General features: G+C 45.4%; 1 protein-coding gene across 1 annotated transcript in view; it reads left to right on the top strand.

The window, feature by feature from the left end:
• dync1i1a (dynein cytoplasmic 1 intermediate chain 1a) overlaps nucleotides 1-15,646 on the top strand; it is a gene marked incomplete at both ends in the record, with an annotated part of 85,498 nt that overhangs the window by 32,780 nt on the left and 37,072 nt on the right. The window contains 3 exons of the mRNA XM_083645562.1: nucleotides 3,087-3,344; nucleotides 4,810-4,909; nucleotides 5,362-5,487. Of these exons, the coding sequence (XP_083501688.1) occupies nucleotides 3,087-3,344; nucleotides 4,810-4,909; nucleotides 5,362-5,487 (484 nt within the window). The remainder of the gene's footprint in view (nucleotides 1-3,086; nucleotides 3,345-4,809; nucleotides 4,910-5,361; nucleotides 5,488-15,646) is intronic.

Raw genomic sequence — 15,646 nt, 5'->3', positions numbered from 1 at the left:
TCTAAGTGTGGAGAACATTTCTTTTGTTTTAATACTGCTCTTCGGTCTTCTGGCACCTTAGCATTTTGCAGTCGTGAGTGCGGTGATCGTCCTAAAGTGATGAAAGAATTAAATATACTCTGGGAGAAAGCATCGAAATGCTGACCAGAGGTGTTGTGACTAAAATGAAAGAAAGCAGCAGCGCGCAAACGAGGACAGACATCTGTGGAGAGGGAATCCCCCACTTTTTTCCCCTCCTTTTTTCTGAGGGAATCCAACAGTCTCGGCCCAAAAAAGGTGAATGACATCACGCGCCCAATACGAGCGAGCGTGCAGGTGATACCGGTTTGTGTTGTAAGCATCACAGGCACCTGTGCTATGCAGCAATCAGTAACCGGATACTAGTATTTATCATGTATACGGGGATATGAATAACCAGATTTCTCTGTGTTCCATGTAAACGCCATATCCCGAATATGATCAAAAAACCAGGATAAGCCTCATAATATTCAGATATTCATGTCCATGTAAACGCAGTCAAATGATATATCCTCACCTATACGCCACTGTCTCGAACACACAACTTCCCATTCTTCCTCCGTCACTCCTCTCCTCTCCTCATCTCCTCACATGTTGCTAGTCAAACTGTCACAAAACATGATCACTCGCGTGTGACCCCGCCCCCCCCTCGCCAGTCAGTGGCTGTATCAGATGGAGGGGTGGGGGCACTGGGTTAGGGTGGGGCCAGCTTATCAGCTCTGTGGCATTCAGGGGTCAGCACTGATTAAAAACCTGTCACTTGACCCCCCCCCCCCCTCCATCAACCACACTTCAAAGTGGAGAGGACTGGAGATGTGTGTGTGTGTGTGTGCGTGCGTGTGTGTGTGTGTGCGTGTGTGTGTGTGTGTGTGTGTGTGTGTGTGTGTGTATATGGACGGGGTCATGTAGTAAATAATGGTGAATGGGCGTTTTTGTAAAGGCGAGGGGCCCTGGGCGGGTTAAAACACAACACATGATAGACACACAGATGGAGGTAGACATATTCATATACAGTCGCGCACACACAAACACACATCGACGTGCGTGTGCACATGCACACACACACAGACACGCACTCGCGCACACACACACACACACACACGCACACACACACACACACACACACGCAGACACACACACACACAGTCATCCGTCTCCTCTTCATCCTGGCCTATTAGAAGGTCTGGCCTTTGATCTTTGCCACTTGTTTCACTGGGTCTTTTCTGACAACTCATAAGAAATACAAAGGGATGTGGAGGGCGATCAAAGTGAGGGCGGGGGTAAAGGTCCCCATCAGATGGCATGTGTGCTCGCTGCTCGCTGCTCGGGGACAGTGACTTCAAAACGCCGACGCCATGCTGTGCGGCCATTACGTTCAAAGGGAGGCGGGCCGCGCAGAAGGCTTTGTTTGTGTCGTGGTTCTGAAGCTCCTCACTGTAAGGGCTTTATTGGAAAAGATGCATTGCTTTAGGAGCTGTTTGTACTTTATTATGTCCCGGATTTCACTCTGGTTTTGATCGAGGTGAAGTCAGCAGTGATCTGACATAGCAAACACACGATGTACCGCCGTGGCTTTTAGGAGTAGCAACGCTACTACTAGTACGAGTCTGTTTGTGTTTAGGGGTGGAGGATTTTTCAGTATGATAATATAATGTAGAAATCTCAATAGCATTAGAGTTAAACAGACAGTCTCCTATCCTATCAATCTTCCTCAGTTTTGGGATTTCAAACTATAACTGGAAAGCAACGTTTTGTTTTAGTGCACATAATTATCAAAGTGAATTTCATCGTATCAATTAGTGTGAATGTCAATACCTTGTAAACGAAGGAAATGTTTTTTTTTATGTTATTTTATGTTACATATGTGCCCCCCCCCCCCCTTTTAATGAAAGCAAGTGGTATACGTTATTTTCAACACAAACTAGCAACATCTTAGGCCTGGATCAGACTGATGCCTACAGACTACAGTAAAAAACAAGAGACGCTCGCTGAAGAGCTTTTTGTGAGGAGAAATAAAAAGCAGATAACAGCAACGTCAACTGACGTTAGCTTAGCAGCTGCTAGCTCACTGACCTGCTGGTTAGCACTTCTAGCAGACAATGCAGTGTTGTGCAACAACAAGCAAACTAAGGCTTACCAGATCCAATAGAGTACCACAGGGATGATATATTTTTGTAGGCTTACGCAGAAGTCCCTGCAGTTCCTGGTTCCTATGTATAAAAGTCAATAGGATTTTTGTATGAGAATTTCGGTTAAATGCATGTGGTTACCAAAAGTTTATGAAACAGGGAACTTTATGTTCAGCAACACAAATGAGGACCACTTTTATGACTTTTGATGTCACAATGTGCATGACATCATCAGTGATGTACATCATTATTGACCAAAATCATCTTATGACATCACTGATGATCAGTGATGTCATAGGGATTGTGACATCATCAGTGACGGTGATGTCATCAGTGATGTGAAGTTGAGCAATTGTGCGCTGCGCATGCCAATAGAGCAGGCGATTGTGCGCTGCGCATGTCAATAGAGCAGGCGAGGCCACGCAGCAGCCGAGCTGGGGGTGAGGCCGCGCAGCGATTTTCTTAAAATTGCGTAAAAAAAACATACATTTACGCTTCGAAAATCATAAAAGTGGTCCTCATTTGTGAAGATTATCTTGCTGAACACAAAGTTTGCTGTTTCATAAAGTTTTGTTAAACACAGCAAACAAACATTCCCTTTATACATAGGAACCGGAAGTTCTAACATCCAGGTCTTCCGGACTCATTTCTTGCATGTCCAGTATAATCCATACTGCCTTTCTGATTGCTGTTGCGTTAATAGAAATTCACTTATTACAGCATTACATTTCTCCACCAGCACATTCCCTTTCTCCATATTTGTAGTTGCTATGGAAAACAGCTCTGTGATTTTGATTGGTCCGCTGGAAAAACACAAATGACGTCGCTGCTCTGAGTGACATTGACATTTTTTCAACTGGACGTGCTCAGCATCGCCAAAGCAGCGAGCAAAATGCTTCATTCTCATTGAAAAATTGAAGGCCTTTTTTGTATTGTCAGAAATGAGGTGCTATCATCATTGCACTTCAGTGCTGTTGGCATTCTGGACATAATGCACCTACATGTCTCTCCCACACGCCTCTCAGGCTTGTTCCCGGTGCTGCGGGAGCTGACGGAGGAGGAGAGGCAGCAGATCCTGCACTCGGCCGACTTCCAGAGCTTCTTCGACTGCAGCATCCGGGTGATGGAGCGAGCGCTGGCCGAGGACAGCGACATCTTCTTCGACTACAGCGGCCGAGACGTGGAGGACAAAGAGGGGTGAGGAGTGAGGTTGTCAAGAGTATCGATAAGTATCGAAATGGATACAATACTCATTTGCAACAGGTATCTATAGTATCTCAGGGTGATTCGACTGCCAATCTCACAGTCAAATAGTCACAAAATGTGGTTATGAAATGAGGATCATTCCATTGCAGCTATATGGGTGTGCTGAATGTCTGATTTTACATAGAATTGTTTGGTTTCTCCCAATAAATCGTGATATATAGCCTATATAAGTATCAAGTATTAATACTGGAAAACCAAGTCCCAATGAAACAAACAAATCAAACAAGCTCATGCCAATGGACTTTCTGATTGACAGATAGTATTATTAAAAGAAAGAAAAGAAAAAAGAGTAGTGGAATATTTGTATTGAACAGCCAAATCCGATTCGACTGACAGAATTCTGAGTCGGGTACAGCCCTGATAGTATTGATACAACACATTTGAAAAGGATACAATACTCAATTTGCAACAGTATCGATATACCAGCAGTGCTTTCTCTTAATGAAAAAATCAAACATACTACTGATTTTCATCATTCATTGGTTGATCATTGATCATTGGTGGGTATCTGTTGCTTCCACAAGCTAAAAGTGTTCTGATGGGCTGATGACTAGAGCAGGGGGCAATCAATGTCAGTGCAAAGTTTTTAATGAGTTTTATCGGGCCTAAATTATGGAGAAGCGTGCGTCTCGCCATCCATCTGTTTTTGTTAATTTTATATGCCTCTTGTGTCTCTTGTGTTATTTCCCCTCACGCTAAGTTAGAAATGTTAGTATCGTGACACCCCTAGTGAGGTGGGCGGGGGAGCGGAAGGAGTGTGTGTGTGTGTGTGTGGGGGGGGGGGGGGGCAAGTGTTTGGACATACAAGAGCACATGTGCGTGTTTACTTGCGTGCCGCGGCGCGAGGACTACGAAACGCGCCGAGACTGAGTCATGCCCACGGTGTCATTCCAGGGCCTGGGAGCTACTTTGTTCTTCACAGCACATGTCTTCCTGGTGATGTCACGCGCTCAGGCCGGGGGCGGGGCTGAACAGCTCTTAAAGAGCCGTTGTCCTGTCGTCTGGAGAGGCCCGCCTCCAAACGAGAGAGGTTATCAAAGTGTTGGTTGAAGTTAAAAGAGTCAGTAGCACTCGGCTGTTGGAGAAGAATGCCGCCTTTGCCCACTCACTTCAACTTTGACCCCTGAGAGGCATCAAGCCTGTGTAGTCAAATATAGTTTTTGTCCAAAGCAGGAAGTTTTCAGCCCCTTTATTTTTAAGTAGGTGTTTTTTTGTGTGTGCTTCACTGCAATTAATAACTCACTTAGCAGTGTATCCAAACTGTATACACTCACTGTGTGCCTATCACTCACACATACTTTATTAGTTCTCACATTTCTCTCATGTAAACAAGTTGCTTTCTACTTTGACCAGGAAGTCATCTTCGACCCTAATTGTCTCTCTTGGCTGTTTGCAGGGACTTGGCCAGCGGCTCCAGTCTGTCCTTCAGCAGGCTCTTCTATGATGAACACTGGTCCAAACACCGCATCGTCACCTGCCTGGACTGGTCCCCTCAGGTAAGACCAAACACCGCATCGTCACCTGCCTGGACTGGTCCCCTCAGGTAAGACCAAACACTGCATCGTCACCTGCCTGGACTGGTCACCTCAGGCAAGACCTATGCCAGGAATTGCTCCATTCATTTTCAATGCTGACACTTCAGGAAGTGAATTTTCTTCAGTGTTTCAAAACTTACAGTTAGGTTAAATTTGTATTTTGAATTGAGTGCGATGTTTCCCCAACTTTAGAATGTGTGTCTGTGGATTGGGTTATGTGTGTGTGTGTGTGTGTGTGTGCGTCTGCATGTGCGTGTGCGTGTGCTTGTGTGTGTGCGTGTGCTTGTGTGTGTGTGTGCGTACGTACGTACGTGCGCAAAGGGAGAGCGATTCGCTGTATTATGAACTTCCACAGGGCTCTTCCTTGACATTTCTTCTTTATTTTTGTCTCCCCCCCTCCTCCTCCTCCTCAGTATCCTGAGTTGCTGGTTGCCTCCTATAACAATAATGAAGATGCACCACATGAACCGGACGGCGTTGTCCTGGTCTGGAACACCAAGTTTAAGAAGTCCACACCAGAGTACATCTTTCACTGCCAGGTACTCACCAACTGTTAGATGACTGTGTAGTAGTGTGTACATCATACTTATCAAACCTCAAGTATATGTCAAAAATAATGGTTCCATTTTCTTACAGCAAAGTGTACTACATCAGAATCAAAAATGTACTCTATTGGATTCCCCCCCCCCCCTGTTTTGTGGTGCGATTTGGTGCAATATGGACACGCAAATTGGAAGGCATTCATTGATGACATCATTATGACATCATTGGATGGAGCTGGACTGTGTGCTCTACCAATCAGAGCCTGTCTTAGCTACACTGAGGATGACGTCACAATCACAATTCTGTCGTGTTTGGTCGCAGCAGCCCCAGGGCCTTAGAGGCCCGGCTCGAGGTCTTGAGCTTCATACCTTAGCTCGGTAGCGGTAAGCAGCGGGTCCAGCGCCAACGGGCACTGCACTACTTATTATTAACTCATTCAGGGCCAATGACGTCTTTGACGTGTTATCAGGAATAGCCCAGAGGGCCAATGACGTCTTTGACGTGTTTTTGTTTTTATTACTGCAGGGCGTAGTTTAAACACTTCCCCAGCCTGTCACATGGTATCAGGTCCCTATCATCTAAGACAACACGTGAACAAACACATACCGCAGCTGTTGTTTTGAAATTGAGCAGGAGGAAAAGCAAACGGATAAGGAGCTTGCCTTGTGCTGACAGGAGAAACGCCATTGAAACGCCCCTCGCGCGCTGCAGGAGCTGGTCGCTTTCCTGTGTGCCAGCCTTCCTGTGTGCCAGCCGGAGAAAACCGGAGAAAGTAATCCACAGATGCGTTTGATCATCGGAGGAATGAGGAAATGATCGATCAGCAGTGATCAGAGGGCGGTGAGGACGTGTTGAATAGCCGAGGGGAAAACGGGAACGATAGCAGGGGGGAGGGAGACATGGACGAGCAGCACACGAACAGCTAGGCAGGCAGAAGCCCGCTGTCCGTTCAAGAGCTTCATGAAATCGCTGGGCTGCGTGCCCTCCAGTGTAGTGTCCTGCTCCAGTGTTGCTCCTGGCCAATCCCGGCGCCACAGGGCGTGGTTATTGCTTATCCTATGTGGGGTTAGAAATCACGCAACGAGCGGGGATCGTGTGTGTGTGTGTGTGTGTGTGTGTGTCTGTGTGTCTGTGTGTGTGTGTGTGTCTGTCTGTCTGTCTGTCTGTCTGTCTGTCTGTCTGTCTGTCTGTCGGTGTGTCTGTCTGTCTGTCTCTCTGTCTGTCTGTCTGTGTGTCTGTCTGCACACTCACTCACACTGCTGTATTGTTGAATGTAAAAAAAAAGCACTTCATGTGTATATATATATATATATATATATATATTATTTTTTTTCATTTGTGTCATAACGAATAGTATTTACATGTCTGATGTCAATACAGTTCAAAATAAAAGAATTGAGAGCGAGTTCTGCTTGAGAATGTATTTTACAGAAATTGCATTTGCTCCTGTTTGTCATCTGAGAGAGACATTTTGGGGGAAAACAGGGTGTATATAAATGGATATAAGTAGAGTACAGAACATGCTAAAAGCTCACTTTTTTTTCCTGGTGAACCCAGAGACGTACATCTTCATTTTGAGGTATTGCAAATCACTCTGGTGCTAATAGATAATTTACTGTGGGTCTTGAAAGATGACCAACAATTATGAAAATCTTTGGCCTGTGCTAAATATTGGCAGTCCTAAACTGGCCCTGAATGAGTTAACTGGCAGCCCTAAAACGAGCTCCTTGGATGTGGCTGCAGCATTCTAAGGCGAGCAGCTAACGTCTGTGGCACATTCCCCTTTGCCAGCCTGCGATGACGACACCTTTTGTGGGATAAAAAAAAAAAGAAAGAAAGAAAAAGGAGTGAGACAGGTTTGACCGTGTTGGCTGCATCACATTTGAATTCTGGCACTGAAGGGCAGTTTTAATAGAAGAGCCCAACGTTTTAATGGGAAATAAAGGCATTGACGGGTGTGATGCTAATTACAAATGACGTGTGGAGCGCAGTTGAAGGAGGGCTGGAGGGATTGGCTGTGAGGCCTTCACTGCTCCCAGGAGGCTGCGAGGGCACATAGACGTCTCGCTCATAAAAAGATGTGGCCTACCACTTCCTAATCCCATGCTGCCACATGTGTGCGTGGGCCCACCCACGTCGACGACGCCGCATCTGACGCCACCGCGTTGCCTATGAAGGCTTCGTACACATCGCTGTAAATAAGGAAGTATAGCGGTACTTGACGGAGCCGCACGCGCTCGCGTCGGCATGTCAAAATAAAGGTGGAACTACACACGCGCGTGTGCTTTCTCACATACGAGCTTCATTGAAACAGGAGAAACATAGTGACAGATTTTCTCTTTCTCTCTCTCTCTCTCTCTCGCTCTCGCTCTCTCTTTCTCTCAAACACACATGACCACATATTCCTGCAGACCGCACGCTGCGTGCAAATATTTCAATATAAATGGTGCCATATAAGTCTCGCTCTGTAATGGATTTTTAAAGCACACCATTCTTTCACTCCACCATAATTTATGCCCATGCTGAAATCTGTGCGGTCTTATGGATAGATTACAGCCATACATCTTGTAGCTGTAGGATTCAGTAGTTTTTCCATGTGGTTCTCTGACATAATATGTCCGTTTGCCTTTATTAGCGACGCGGTTTCCAGGCCCGGCGATCTGCGAATTGTCCCTTTTAAAGCGTAGACATTCGGGAACAAGGGCTTGTGTGTGTTCGCAGCTGATAAAATGCTCGGCGTATCAAAACTCAGAAAACAGAAGTGAACCGTTTTCTGAGTGGCTACAGCCAGGCAAACGTCTGTGCGAGTTGGAAGCACGATCACAACAATAAGAGCTGGCAGCAGGTTGGAGTGAGGAATTGAGAAATTTGCGAGCGGCTTTCGATCGATAGCATAACACAACGTCGGCGTCGTTTCTCTTGTGAGTTTTTTTTTATCCTCTGACACACACGCGCACACACACGCGCACACACACACACACACACACACACACACACACACACACACACACACACACACACACAGACACAGACACACAGCCAACTTGCACACACATTGAAAGGTTGAGAGGGAGAGTGTCTGCTGGAAAGATGTGCGCTAGATGAACTGATATCAGACAGAGGAAAGATTGAGAGGAAATAGATACTCACAAATGCCCCCCCCCCCCCCCCCCCCCAGTCAGTAGGTTAGTGTGGCCTGGGGCCATGCCATGCTCTTTCATGAGGGGGGAAAGAGAAGAGCGGGAGGCAAAATAGAGAGAGGGAGGAAATTAATAGAGAGTAAGTATGGGCATGGGCAGAGATGGGAAAAGTTAATTCTTTACTTAAAGGAACACTCCGCCCATTTTCAACCAGCTTTGTATCATTAGAACATCAGCAGTATATCAGAAAACTGTAAACGGTTTTGAAGTCTGTCATTTAATTTGACAGTTATTGAGTGTTAAAGTGTGGACCAGTGACATCACTGGTCCACACTAACTCAAATGAATAACTCATTAACTCAAATCAACTCTCAATAACTGTCAAACTATTCATCATTCATCTAGTTTGACAGTTATTGAGAGTTGATTTGAGGTAATGAGTTGTTCATTTGAGTTAGTGTGGACCAGTGATGTCACTGGTCCACACTTTAACACTCAATAACTGTCAAATTAAATGACAGACTTCAAAACAGTTTACAGTTTTCTGATATACTACTGATGTTCTAATGATACAAAGCTGGTTGAAAATGGGCGGAGTGTTCCTTTAAGTAGAAGTACAGTTACTTTGTTACATGTAACAAATATGGTAAAAGTAGAAGTACTGATTTCAACTTGTTTACTCAAGTAAAAGTAAAAAAAATAAGAAGTACAGACTCTGAAATGTACTCAAAAGTATAAAAGTAAAAAGTTGTTTCTACCGGCTGTGTCTGTGCAAAGCTAACTGAACCTCATGTCATATTAATATAATTCGAAGACTATTGAATTTAAAGGATTATTATTATTATTTTTTACAACTTGGACCTCCAGCTTTATTTATGCTTTATAATTCAGCCAGAAAAGGATTTTTTGAAATTGATGCACTACAAAGCTACAATGCGTGAAGAAACGGCTTGGAACAGAGGACATAGGGGCAGTGTAGTGCTTGTATGCTTGTATTTACATCCTAACAGCTACGCCGGTTGCACCAAGACGGTTAAGCCTTCTTTTCACTACGCCCAGGCGTAAGAGTTAAGCCTGGTCAGGAGGAGGCGTAGCGCCTGCCTGTAACAGAGATCTCCGTGTCTTATCAGCGGAGACCGTTTTGAGTCCTTACCCTCATCGTCGTAACACAGCCAATTCTCCATCTTTTGAAGCATGATGTTAGATTACAACGAGCTAGTTGTGTGGCTTAGCCTTCCAAAATGTTGCCGTTAATTTTTTAGAATTTAATACATAGAATTGGGAACGTTACATTCAATTTCATTCAGACTGTCTTTCTGGCTCAATCACCGCCATTTTTCCCCCGGAGCGAGGGAGGGTGAGAGGAGGGAGGGTGTTTTACAGTAGTGGCTGAGAGAGCGTAGTGGCACAGTGCTCCAAGCAGGTCGCGAGGCACATTTTTTGCAACATCATCCAATCAGGGTGCATTCCCTGGCAATTCACATGGACGCGCATTGCTACGACCAGCATAGTCCAGACGTAAGCCGTGTTGGTGCAACAGGCGTAAATCCACTCTAAAGACTGGTCTTAACTAAGACCGACGTAGGAGTTACGACCAGGCATAGTTAAGACCAGTTGGTGCAACCGGCCCCTGGTCTCACATCTAGGGTGAACAGATTGAGCACCCACACAAGGTTGAGAGCTAGCTAAATACTCTAGCCCCTCCCCCAACACAGAGCAGACAATCAGCATCAATTAACTGGTCAAACAGATCAAGGGTTTCATTCAACAATCATTGGTACATTCATTGGCATCACTGAATCACTGGATCCAATCCCATATTGTAATTTCCCGATCATCCTATATTCTAAAATACATACTACAGCATGCGCTAGGACATCAGTGATGTTATCTGGGGTCGTAAGGTGTTTCGGGTCTCTCAACATCATACACCCTCGCCCAGTAGACCCAGCCGAGGCCAATTAAGACCCCGACTCGCGTCCCAGAAGCCGCTCACGGATCAGCCTTCCTACTCTGTCTGCAACGTTGCCCGCGGAAGGGCTAAGCGAGAACGCCCAATCCGCTGCAATAGAGCTAGTGCTACGCCGCAGTATTGGCACTTCGGTGCATGGAAGATCTAGGCTCTGTGGGTAACTCCCGGCCGTGCTCCTCCTTCGTCTCACCAGACCCCCCCGGGGAGAAGGCAATCCAGAGGCAGAGAGGATGCCTCAAGGACGCCTCAAGAGGGCCTGTGCGCTGCACGTCATTCGCCTGCGCCGGTCACCTCGCTCTAGCCTGAAGGACCCCAGGCCACGCCGATCTTTGCGCAGATTTTCAGGAGGCTAATCCGTAGCATTTGTGGATTTCTCCCTCACGAGAGAGCCAGGATGGGGTGCTAAACCCATCCCGTACCGGATGCCGTCTCTCCGACCGTCAACTGTCTCTCCAGCTCTTCACCAAACTATACTTGGTTGTCACCTAGTCTTTCCTAAGTGTCACTGGCCAGGGCAAGCCAGGATTCTATATTCTAAAATACATACTACAGCATGCGTAATGACGTAATGACGTAATGTAATGTAATGTAATGTAATGTAATATAATAAGGATATGAGACGCTGAGTTAAGGTGTGGATCAGTGATGTCATTTGTGCATGAATGACATCACTGGTCCCCAACTTCACTCAAATCAACTCTCAATAACTGTCAAACTAAATGAATGACTGCAAAACTGTTTACAGTTTTCTGATATACTACTCATTTTGTAATGATACAAAGCTGGTTGAGAATCAGTGGAGTGTTCCTTTAAGTACAGTAACAAAGTATTTGTACTTAGTTACTCTGCTAAGAGAATGGGGGAGCTGAGAGAGAAACAGAAGAAAGATAGAATGGCAAAGTGAAAAGGGGGAGGGGGGGTCTCAAGTCATTTGGCGTGGGCCCTGGCTCCTTCACTCGCCGCTGGACTGAGATGAAAGGAGCGCAGGAGCGGTGAGAGGAGAGGAGGGAGGGACTTCTCGTGCGCTCTCTCTCTCTCTCTCTCTCTCTCTCTCTCTCTCTCCCTCTCTCTCACTCTCTCTCCGCGGGGTCTATATTGCAAACAGAGACGCAGCTCTCTAGTTAGCCGCGGATCAGATGGCTCTTAATGTGCGAGCATGTTCTGCCGTTTAACCCCCCTAAACCACAGGGCTGCTTCTTCCTCTCTCTCTCTCTCTCTCTCTCTCTCTCTCTCTCTCTCTCTCTCTCTCTCTCTCTCTCTCTCTCTCTCTCTCCCTCTGTTTTTTTCGCCTTCCATCTCTCTTCCTGAGGTAGAGGAGGGAGGGAGGCTCGCCGGCTGCCGCCTCGCGCTCTCCGCTCTCGGCATCTCTTTAATCACACACACTCTGAATTTCCCGTACACGTATAGTACACACGCACGCAGGCGCAGACACACACACACACAAACACACACGCGCGCGCACACACACACACGCACACACGTATATAAGGGTCGGGTTGGCAGGCGCCCAATGCTGCTGTTGGCAGGCCCTGGGAGATGGGTTTGTAGCATTCCAACATTTCAGCCATTTTTATTTTTCCAGACCTGCCCACAGTGGCAGCTTTCATCTGCTGGATGGATGGATAGGTAGATGAGTGGATGAATATACAGATGGATGGATCTGTGAGTGTGTGTGTGTGTGTGTGTGTGTGTGTGTGTGTGTGTGTGTGTGTGTGTGTGTGTGTGTGTGTGTGTGTGTGTGTGTGTGTGTGTGTGTGTGTGTGTGTGTGTGTGTGTGTGTGCGCGTGTGTGCGTGTGTGTGTGTGTGTGTGTGTAGGGGGGGGTCTAGATACAGTGGATGACAGTGCAGGGTTGAGAGTGGAGGGTTGAGGTTTGTGGTTCAGGTCTAGTGCAGGGGAGGGCTATACTACACAGCATAAGGCTATGGCTTATAGATGGGTGCCAGGTTTCAGGTTTTTTTGTGAGGTCAGGCAGTTCCGGTGGACGGGCTTAACGTTGCAAAAAAACATGAACAAGCAAGTGAAAAGATAATGAGGCAGATCACTCCACTAGGGGTGAAACGGTATGAGCATTTTATATCATGATTATAGTGACCAAAATGATTATGGTTATCAGTAGGCTATTATCGCGGTATTGTTAAAATGTGCTGAAAATGTAAAAAAATAAGAAGAATAAGTACCGATACACTCACAGAAATAATTTCACCAAGTTTTATATTGGAAACCACAAATAAAGTGAGCAGCACTATGCACTTTTTGTTTGTATAAACAATAGGATTTGGTGCAATTTGGGCACAATTAACTTTGAATAAACAAGCGAACAGCGCTCTGTGCAGCAGCGATAATTGTGGTGATCAAACCTACACGGTTTTAACGATAACTAAAATATGAAATGGTATTACTAACTGCCAGGAATTTGATCACGGTTTATCATAAAAAATTAAGTAATCGTTTCATCACCTACACTCCACTAGTATCACAGTTGCTTCAAGAAAATGATTGAAACTAGTTCATTCATAAAATGATCTCACCCAGATTCTTCACTCGTTTTAAGAAAAGTACAATTATAGGATTCAATACGTAGTTATGGATGTTTTGAGTGCAGCCACGCCCACGATACAGTCAGCATGTGTGGGTGGGTTTTATGTTCTGGTGGAGCCAGTGTGGCGGAAAGTAAATCCAGTGAAAGGTGATGGTTTGGGTTTGGGAGGAGTCTAGATGTGGCAGACTGTGCAATATGGGGATGGGGTGTGAAAGATTTGGTATCAGGATTTGGCTAAGTGTTGTATTTAGATTCTATTGCAGTAGTTAAGGAGGCTGCCTGCTCCCATGTGGACTAAACAGTGCAGCTTATGGAGACACCAGACGGATGTCATAGAAGTCTCACAGTAATGATCAGTGTATTGGTGGATAGAAGTCTCACAGTAATGCATCAGTGTATTGGTGGATAGAAGTCTTACAGTAATGCATCAGTGTATTGGTGGATAGAAGTCTCACAGTAATGCATCAGTGTATTGGTGGATAGAAGTCTCACAGTAATGATCAGTGTATTGGTGGATAGAAGTCTCACAGTAATGCATCAGTGTATTGGTGGATAGAAGTCTCACAGTAATGATCAGCGTATTGGTGGATAGAAGTCTTACAGTAATGCATCAGTGTATTGGTGGATAGAAGTCTCACAGTAATGCATCAGTGTATTGGTGGATAGAAGTCTCACAGTAATGATCAGTGTATTGGTGGATAGAAGTCTCACAGTAATGCATCAGTGTATTGGTGGATAGAGGTCTCACAGTAATGCATCAGTGTATTGGTGGATAGAAGTCTCACAGTAATGCATCAGTGTATTGGTTAGTGTCAATTTCGTCGACGAAAAATGTTCATTGACTACCTTTTCCCCCAAGACTAAGACGAGATTAAAATACTCAAACTTTTAGTCGACTAAAACTTGACTAAACAAAAAGAGGGCGAGGTTGACTAATAAATATGATAAAAACTAACAAGGACATTTGACACAGGACTAAGACTACAATAAAAAAAATTGATGACAAAATTAACACTAATTATAGACTGTTTCCTAAGTTCCAAACAGATTCACCTAACACCACAAAACTTTGTTGAAAGGTTGGGGGAGGTATGCACTCTACTGAGTGCCCTCTAGCTTATAGCTGTTTTTATTATCTTATTTAGCATTTTCATAAAGTGTATTACTATTTTTCTCTAATTCTGCTAACTTCTAGGTAGCAACATAACAGTGAAATTAAACGATTCCTCATTTTGCTGGGAGCTCTTTGCGAACCCCCTCAAGGACCCCTGGTAGTCCCAGGACCCCACTTTGGGAACCATTGATCTACAATATAGGAGAGGAAGTATGCAATCCATGGCTATATTTGAGTGGCTGTGTGGGCTGGGTGTGTATTCTGTTGCTGCTGTGGATTGTGGGACCAGTTGAGCGTGCCTGTCCTCATCTCGGACGTCCCAGCAGAGCTCAGTTGGACCCGTCATCGCCCCGTCCCCGAATCTGCCCCAATCTGGTAACTTCACACCAGCGTCTCAAGTGGGCAAAGTCACACCACATTAAAGGCCCGTTCCCCTCAAACCCTCTGCCGAACCCCAAACCACATGCCCCCCCCCCCACCTCCACCCCTCACAGCCCCTGCCGCTACTGTCATATCCCATTGGACTCAGTCATATTTTTATTAATATCTTGCTGCCTGGCATCGCTCCCTAGGTCTTCACCGCTTCCAGAAAGGTTGAGTAAGAGAAGTGAAGCAAGCAAGCAAGCCCCCAGGATGGAGAGAGAGAGAGAGAGAGAGAGAGAGAGAGAGAGAGAGAGAGAGAGAGAGAGAGAGAAACAACAGAAAAGAAAAAAGAGTCAGGCATTATTCATAGGTCTTGTTGCATTGTGTTCATAAAGCTTAGCAGAGAAACCCTCTAAATGGCTGGTGGAGGGGAGGGGTGGAGACCTGTGTGTTTGCTTTGTGACACACCAAACAGACGGAGCTTCTTTACTTGTGGTGAAGACAATTGAGAGCGCTTCATTTCTGAGCAAATGAGATTATCTCTGCGACTGTAGCTTCCCTGATTGGAAGTTGTTTTATTCGGTATTGAGGCATGAATCTTCTGAATACATACTAGGCCAGGGGTGCCCAACCTTTTTTGACCCAAGATCTACTTTTCAAGTAGCCAGCCTCCCGAGATCTACCAGTCCAGTTTCAACATCGTAAACGCACACACATCGTTTCCAGCCTGCAGTAACTAACCTCACAACACTTTCTCGTTGTCCCACAACCACTTGACATTAGGGCTGTGAAGCTTCACTGGCCTCACGATTCGATTACGATTCAGAGGGCTACGATTCGATTACGATTATCGATGCATCTCGATGCATCTTAAATCGATGCATCACTTTTTTTCCCCAATACATGATTTCTTTTTTCTCACTGTGTGGCTACTTTTAAAATAAAAGTGCATTTGGAATTGCATTGTATTATGATCCATAATTAAAATAAACAACTGCATGTACTTCCATTATATTTTTATTTGA

The sequence above is a fragment of the Poromitra crassiceps genome (assembly GCF_964638095.1).
Source record: "Poromitra crassiceps genome assembly, chromosome: 11".
Classification (NCBI taxonomy): domain Eukaryota; kingdom Metazoa; phylum Chordata; class Actinopteri; order Beryciformes; family Melamphaidae; genus Poromitra; species Poromitra crassiceps.
Note: the sequence above shows the minus strand (reverse complement) of the source record. Positions and strands in the feature narration are given on the sequence as shown.